Here is an 8,308-nt window from a genome sequence, read left to right as displayed (position 1 = left end):
TCCTGCTTCCAAAGTCTCCTTGAAGAGCAGATATTTGTTTATGCAGAAATTGAGCTCTTCTGCAACTGCCGGGAGAACCTGCACAGTAATTCAAGTTTGTGATTATTAGACCTAAAACAGGCACTTATAAATTATTCCTGATTTGTTTGCATTGATATGGCTGACTAAACTGTAGGAAAAAATAAAATTAAAAGATGACATTCATTTCTGTATTTATATACTCAGCTGTTTGGAGAATGGGTGAGCGTACGTGTAGCCTACTCTTGCTGTCTGATATAATAAATAAGAGTAATGTAATCTAGAAGCTCTTTTGTTTAGTGGTCCTTGTGGCCAAAAAGATGGTAACTGCAGCATGAAATCCTAGAGTGTCGTGTGTGTGTTCTATGTGTGTCTATGCTTGTGTTACAAGGAGAGTAGAGTGCATTGTTCCCCCTTTTTCTCTTTGCAGTGGAATGCGGTAGCCCTCTGGGCCTGGGATATTGTGGTTGATAACTGTGCCATCTGCCGGAACCACATTATGGATCTTTGTAAGTAATTGGAGGAGGATGGGAGGAAGTTGAGAAGGTTACAGAGATTGTGGCCATCCTGATGTGACCAGTTTTCTTCTTCCCAAGGAAATATAAAGTACAGTCAGAGCACTTGGGGTCTTGTGCATCGAGGCCATTGGTATGTTTGAAATAAAGTAGTTTTTTATGATGTCCTGCAGGCATACCCCTCTCTCAGAATAAATCTACTCAATCTAAAGATGGCAAGGGCACATTTAGAATGGATTGTGAACACAGAGGTACTATTGATTATATCCTCTGTTTCCCATCTTGTAACCAGACTCAAAGGCAAATATAGTGAAAGAAAGAAAAATAGCTTTGAGATAAAATGTTCTGTTAAAACTAGTTTTTGCTGGGGATTTTTGAAGAAAAGAAGCCTGAGTATGGATTTTCAGTGTTAGCCCAAGTGTAGTTAAGGGGACATCACTGCCGACATCTAAATAGGTAGTTAATTGCTCTAAAGAAATTTAATTTAAATTTCCACATATTTCATTACACATAGTGGTCAACACATAGTGGACTTAGTATCCTTGTAGTAATAGGGGCAAGAATGTTGATCACACCAGGGACAGTCACTATTCATCCAGGTACTAAAATGGTTTGTTATTGAGATCAGGAATAGGGCAAAGAAATGGCAACTTTCTCGAATTGAAATTATAACGTATTTTTTAAATGACTTACCTGCCTCTTCAGCTTTATCTTGAGCCACTCTCCTGCTTACTCTGGTGGTTCCTCTGACTTCCTTTCCATTCTTCAAGTGTCCGTGCTCTTGTTTAGAGCCCTTACATATCCTGTTCCCTCTGCTGAAATGTTCTTCACCTCTTCTCCCCCTATCTTTGTCTAATGCAGCACTGTCTAATCTAAAGGTAAGCCTCAATTGTGAGCACATACGTAATTTAAAGTTTTCTAGTACTCATATTAACGAAGTTAAAAGAAACAGATGATTTGTATTTTATTTATCCTACTATATCCAAAATATTTTTAGTTCAACATGTAATCAATATTTTAAAGTGAAATATTTTACTTTTTTTTTTATTTTGTACTAAGTCTTCAAAGTGTATTTCACACTTCCAGAGCATCTCATTTCAGACTAGCCACATTTCAAGTGCTCAGTTCTCGCACGTGGCCAGTGGCTACTTTACTGGGCAAATGTAGAACTAACCCATAGTGGGTCTCCAGATCTCACCTTGAACTTGCTCAGAGATGCTTTCCCTGACCATACACACAGACACAAGCTATGCCACTTCTGTTAAATATTTCCAAGACATCCTATAGTTTCCTTTGTAGCAGTCATTTAATTTAGTTGGTTCTTTGTAATTCCATGTTATTTACTGATGTGTTCCTAGCATCTAGCATAGTGTCTCGTACTATAATACTACTGTATCTAGTGATAAACTGTAATAGGTTCTCACTAGATATTTGCTCAGTGAATAATAAAAACACAAAATAGGAGACTAGTCTGTGGTCATTGCAACTTGGAAAGCACAAATCAAATATTTTGTGTGGGAAAACAATCATGGCATGTGTTGGTAGTTTACTGCCCTTGGTTTCTTTGAGTTTTGACCCTGTTTACCTTTTCACACAACAGTCAAAGCAGATTAGCAGCTACCATGATGTTTAATGTAGAGAGAAGGAACCCATCACAGAAAAACACAGGCACGGTCTTAAATGTGCTAGGGTGGGGTTTTTGATTATGTGCTTGCCAATTGCTTGCTGTGCGTTTTCACAAGTTGTTGTGCCCAGAGAAAATTTTACTTTCTTGGGGCTCTTTTCTGTAATCTTGACTTGTTTTTAACCTCTGTATTTAAGTCATTGTGTGTCTCTCTGGATGCAAGAGAATGCACTTCTTGGGAAGATGGTGACAGACAAAGGCCACTGATATTCTGTCTTCTCTTAGTGTTGAACACTTGAGGGGTCAGTGTGGGCTTTTAGTTAGACACCTGCTTTATCATAGATTTTAAATGTCAGATGCAGAAGTAGGACATTGAATTCCTATAACAAACAAAGTATTTTCAAGTCATGTCTTATGTTCATTTGATGAATATTTATATCCTGGGCATTTTGCAAGGTCTAGGATAAAAGACCTGAGATCAGGTCTTTACCCTTATGGAACATACCCTTCTGTTTATTACAGACACTAAAGAGAAATCTGGTTGCTGCAACTGGGCTTGTCTTCCTTTCAAAAATAGATGAATTATGATGCTTGTAAAAAGACACTTTTGGGGCTTCCCTAGTGGCGCAGTGGTTGTGAGTCCGCCTGCTGATGCAGGGGACACGGGTTCGTGTCCCGGTCCAGGAAGATCCCACGTGCCACGGAGCGGCTAGGCCCGTGAGCCGTGGCCGCTGAGCCTGCGCATCCGGAGCCTGTGCTCCGCCACGGGAGAGGCCACAACAGTGAGAGGCCCGCGAACCGCAAAAAAAAAAAAAAAAAAAGGCACTTTTGTTAAAGATGAAAATAAGAATCTTGATCTAGCAATGGCCATTTTCTAATAAATTCTGGTCTGGCATTAAATGAATAATTGTGTACAGAGCCGTAAATAAATGAGTGATTATGGCTGTGCTCCAGTTTAACTCACCTACAAAGCATTCTTGGTCTGAAGACTTCCTCTTTGGAATCCAAATTGATACTATCTGTCCTACTATAGCTTCATACTTATTTTGCATTGCCCTATTTCTTGGTTCTTTTAAAGAACACAATCTGCTAGGTGTAATTTTCTCCATTGCCTCAGGTAATCTTGTTCCAGATGAAGGGGGCATCCAGAAATGCTTAGATCCAGCCTCTGCCCCTAAGTTAGTCTTTTCCTAAAACCACAGGTCCACCAATATTTTCAAAGTGTGAAATCTCTTCACTTCCAAGAAGAAGCCATTGCTTCCTTAGCAGTCCTCTGGTTGTAATGCTCTTGTATTGAAGTATAAAAGTCCTCAAGCTTTATAAGTCACATGAAATAAACTTGTGCCTTTGCAGGGGTCTGATAGGAACCTGTTGTGTGCTGCCTTTCTGTCTGCTCTAGGCTGACAGAGAACAATTCCTTCCCCTGTTTAAACAAACGACTAAACCCCAATGCTCAGCCTCTGGACCAAAAGCTTGAAAACATTTTATCTTTGAGAACATTTTACACTTGTATTTAGTAATTTTTCATGCCTTAATCCCTTTTATCTGACGTTCTATATTGCAATCCTATTTCTGATCTTTTTTTATTATTATTAAAGTATAGTTGATTTACAATATTATATTAATTCCAGGTGTACAACATAGTGATTGAATGCTTTTATAGATTATACTCCCTTTAGAGTTGTTATAAAATATTTCCTACATTCCCTGTGCTGTACAATATATTTTTGTTCTTTGTTAGCAGTTTTCTGATAAGAATAAATGTATATTTGGCCCCCATTCTCTCTATTTATAGAAGTGCTTTTGTTTGCTTATTCAGATACTGAGAGCCTACTTTGCACTAGGCAAAGAATGACAGCCCCTTAAAAATATGTAGACCTAGAAAAATTTAAACATGATAATGTACCTTGAAACAGTTTCATTATTTACTTAAATAATAATAATTGTGCCTCTTGCTTAGCTAATTTCTTAATACATAGTCCTCATCTAAGTGAGATGATCCAACTTGAAGGACATCAGATTTTATCTGCTCTGCCATCTCTTTGAATAGGGTGCATTCACAGCCCCCATACATTCTTGAATATATGGCATAGGCCCTAGATTCTCCACTTTTATCAGAAGGAAAACCAGTTATTCTCTTTGTAGTGTGAATCTGGGTAGCATAAGCAACTTCTGTAATTTCAGATCCTTTGCCTTTCATATTTTTGAAGGGTGGGGGAAAGAACATTATGGTATATCTCTTCCCCTAAGACCAAATGTATGCATTAACATCTCAGCATTACTTTCATACAATTTTAGTATTTCCCGCCTGTGGAAGTTTGAAGTAATTGTCTCATTAAATCGTCTTTCCTGAAGCTTTTTGTTCTTCAGAAGGGAGACTCCATTTAGTTACCACCTTCAGAGAAAGCAAATTACACATTAGTAATTCTTGTTCGTTGAATATTTATCCCCAATAGAGCTTTACTCATCCTTTCTGGATCTCAGTCAGATTTTTTATTCTATTTAAGTTCTCTCCCTTCCCCCTCTATGAAATTGATATTTGGATACATTTGCAGCAATTTGCTCCATTCACCAGTGAGAATCACCTCAGGGGCAATAAGTGTCACTTAGGTGGTAGCCCGAGTCTCCTCTAACCCGTTGGCCTCACAGATCTGCTGTGTTGACGGTGTTTTAAGGACTTGAGTTTTGACGTCCTCATGCAGAGGGTACACTGCACTTCGCCACAGGCCTCTTCACCCCCTTTTACGTGCTCTCTCCCAGCTCCATATGTCTGCCTGACTCCTTTAGGGACTAGAGCTTGTCCCCCAGCTAGGCTTTCATGTGGCAAACCTGGGTGTTGTAAGGGCCTGAGAGGAAGCATTCACCAGGAATAGAGATGCCAGTTCTCAGAACAGTAAAAGTTATGAGGTGGCTTTAAGAATTTACTAAATTTACCAGATTAGGAGGAATCACTGTCATTTGGACAAGTCAGGTTATGTTCAGAGTTTAAAAGTACTCTTTCCTTCGTTACTCTGTTTTTGAACAAGGGGAGGAATTCATTGCAAAGCATGCTGTTAAGTCATATCTCTGCCTTCTCTATTCTTCACCCCTTTCCACATTCATTAAAAAACAATTATGACTAGTTAACCACTTGAGATTTTGTTGATGTTTATGCCATCCCCACCAACCCCGCCCCCCACCCCCCACCCCCAGTCATGTCATCGTGTAATCGTGCAGGTAGGGCAGCTGTAGGTGAAAAGGTTGTTGCCGGGGTCCAGTGCTGTTTGCTCTTGTTCCCACAGGCATAGAGTGTCAAGCCAACCAGGCGTCTGCTACTTCTGAAGAGTGCACCGTTGCATTTCCCTATCAGTGTGGCTTGTAAACATAGTACCACTTTTCCTGCTTTGCCAGTCTTGAAACTAACTAGGAAAAAAATGACTAGCCCACTTTTCTCCCAAAAGGTACACAAATATTAAAAAAAAAAAATTTTTAAAGCATTGTACTATTCACCTGTTATAAGGTAAAAATTACTAGTTATTGCAGAGACAATTGTTTGTCTTAATTATAAAGTGTACCAACTTTTGTCAGCAACATTTTGGGGATTCATCTTTGGGAATTGCCTTCAAAGCCTATGGTACAGTCTTTGGAATATTCTGTTAGTGGAAATCTTTACTTTCGTAACACATGTTTAAAAGGCTAGGTGTCTTGTGGGACTAAGGTGAATAAATTGAGCGTGTGTGTATGTGTGTGTTTTAGGTGTGGCAAATGTACTAAGTTAGGATTTGGGTTTTTTTTTAATGTGGCTCATGCCAGAAATGTTTTGTACAGCATCTCTGGACTGAATGTATGGCCTTCCAGGGAGTGACAGCTGTGAAGGATAATAGACATCAAATATGTTACTTCCAGCACGTGTTAAAAATTCATCCTTATAGACATGTAGTCCCCGTCATAGGAGCTAAAATTGTCCTGTCCGGGCATCCTGTGCCCAGGGAACAGAGGGCTCTCAGCATGACACAGGCCTAAGAAGTCAGACTCTGGAGTCAGACCAACATTCCCTGTCCCTGGGACTTGCTAGGTGACTTTGGGCAAGGTATTGGCCTCTCTAAGCCTCGTATGAAATGGGGCTGATAGTAGATTGCATAGTGTCACAATCACGATGAAGTGATTTTATGATAAAAAGTGCTTAGAGGAGTTGGGGTTTTTTTGGGACATGAGCCACCCATCTCCTTGCATGCCCCTGCAGTAAACCTTTCTCTGCTCAAAAAAAAAAAAAAAAAAACTGCTTAGAACACCTCCTGCATGCAGTAAGCGTCTTTGTTAATAAACATAAATAAATAAAATTTGGGGTGGCTGTAGTTCCTGAAGAGAGAGCTATCAGTACTTTTCTCCCTCTCCTCCCAGCCCACACCTTGTGGGGCACCTTCTCCATGCTGTTGGGGCCCTTCGATGGTTTCACAGTAGCCTCTGGCCAAGGGACAGTGTTTATCATTTATGGGGATGAAGAATAAAGCTTATCGGGCTCTTTGCTCTCCCTGGCATCCAGGCGTATACTAAGAACCTTGTTGCTTTGTGGTGGAAGGAAAAGGAGTGAGCTTCTCCTTAAATTCAGCTCAGGAGAGTCGAGCTCAGAGAGCCTGCCACCAAGAAGAGCCAGCAGGTGTGCCTGAAACCTTTGGACTAGTCCCAGGTTCTAGTGCTGGCTCTTCTACTAACCTGCTCTATGAATTAGGCAAGTCACTTAACTCTTCTGGTTATACAGACAGTTTCCTGTCTGTAAAATGAAGATAGTAATAGCCGTCATGCTTGCTTGCCTGGGTTGCCGGAGGCTCCAGTGAGGTAATAGATGTTTACAGACTGCCTGCAAAGTGTGAAGCGCCAGGCAGTGTATTTTGAGACTGCTCAGTGTACTCATCAATATGTCTTAGATGGTTAACAGGAAGAAAGCTGGGAACAGGGGCGTTCAGGGATGCTCTCACCAGCCCTGCAGCCTCATTTGCAGCCCGTCTTTCCCTCTGTCTTCGGAGGTGGCTGGGGAGTACAGGACCCTGTACTGCTGCAAGGTGCCTAACGGGGCAGCTGGGAGGTGGAGAAGGGTGTCCTGAACACCCTTAGGTGAGCCTGTCCCCACCGCCTGGGGACTGAGAAAAATGCCTCCGCTTGCTGCCTTTTGGAAATTTTGTTTTTTCTCTTTTTCAGAAATAATGAGTTGTGTGAGCGTCAGGAGGAAAGGGATCTTGGAAAGGGCAAGATCACTCTGGGAGAGTGTTTGTCCTGTTGAGTAGCCCCAGTGCACTAGTGTTTGTCACTGAATTCTCTTTCTGTCTTTGTGCAAAGACAATTCACAAATGATAATCCACATTGTGATTCTTAAGTTCCATGTATGTTTGGGGGGACACGCTGACCAGAGTTCAGGGCTGTTATTAAGCCAAGCCTGCCAAAGCTTTCATGGTGTGTTGGGGTGTCAGCACTTCTCCCCTGTCGCCAGTCAGCCGACCCATCATGGCTCAGGTGAGGGGACTCTTGTTCCACCCGAGTTTGCTGCTCACACGAGCAGGGGCAGAGGATAAACATCCATTGCAGAGGTGCTGCGGTTAGCGTCTGCACGTCATTAACGCATACGAAAAAGCTGCACACAGACTTCCCTTCTCCCCATATCCGAGGGCCAACTCCTCGCTCCCTGTCAGTTCCCAGTAGTCTTGGTACTTTTGCCCTTTTACTTCCTGTCTTGATCGTGGAATAAGCCCTTTGACGCTCTTTCAGCTGTTTGCGTGCAGTGTGCCCATCGTAATACTTCCTTTTACCCTAAGTTTTTATCTCATTCCTTTTTAAGACACAGTCTCTCACCCACTAAAGGCTCACTGAGTACCAGGCTGTTGCCATATCAGCACACCTATAAATAAATGGGGAAATAAAGTCCTTTGGAAGGAGTTGAGCTGCGTGTGGAAGGTCGGGGAAGTGCCCCTCTCAGCTCTGGGTGATGTCAGGGATGGCACACTACCCACACTGAGTAGATGCCTCTGCTCCTGGGGTTCCCTTCTCCAAGGTGGGGAGGGCAGCTGGGGACCAAGAAGGGGGAGTGTTTGAAATCCGCGTGTGATCAAGAGCCTCCGAGTAAGCCCCCGCTACAGGCCGCATAGGACCAGGAAGCCCCACTCCAGCTTCCCTTAGGGAA

General features: G+C 42.0%; 1 protein-coding gene across 1 annotated transcript in view; it reads left to right on the top strand.

Annotated features, from left to right (window-relative positions):
- Positions 1-8,308, top strand: part of RBX1 (ring-box 1) — a 10,332-nt gene that overhangs the window by 1,607 nt on the left and 417 nt on the right. The window contains exons 2-4 of the mRNA XM_007454101.1: positions 449-527; positions 5,439-5,493; positions 5,888-5,903. Coding sequence (XP_007454163.1) covers positions 449-527; positions 5,439-5,493; positions 5,888-5,903 — 150 coding nt within the window. The remainder of the gene's footprint in view (positions 1-448; positions 528-5,438; positions 5,494-5,887; positions 5,904-8,308) is intronic.

The sequence above is a fragment of the Lipotes vexillifer genome, unplaced genomic scaffold (genome assembly GCF_000442215.2).
Source record: "Lipotes vexillifer unplaced genomic scaffold, Lipotes_vexillifer_v1.1 scaffold382, whole genome shotgun sequence".
In the NCBI taxonomy this organism is placed as follows: Eukaryota; Metazoa; Chordata; class Mammalia; order Artiodactyla; family Lipotidae; genus Lipotes; species Lipotes vexillifer.
The sequence above is the reverse complement of the archived record's forward strand: the minus strand, read 5'-3'. Positions and strand labels throughout refer to the sequence as shown.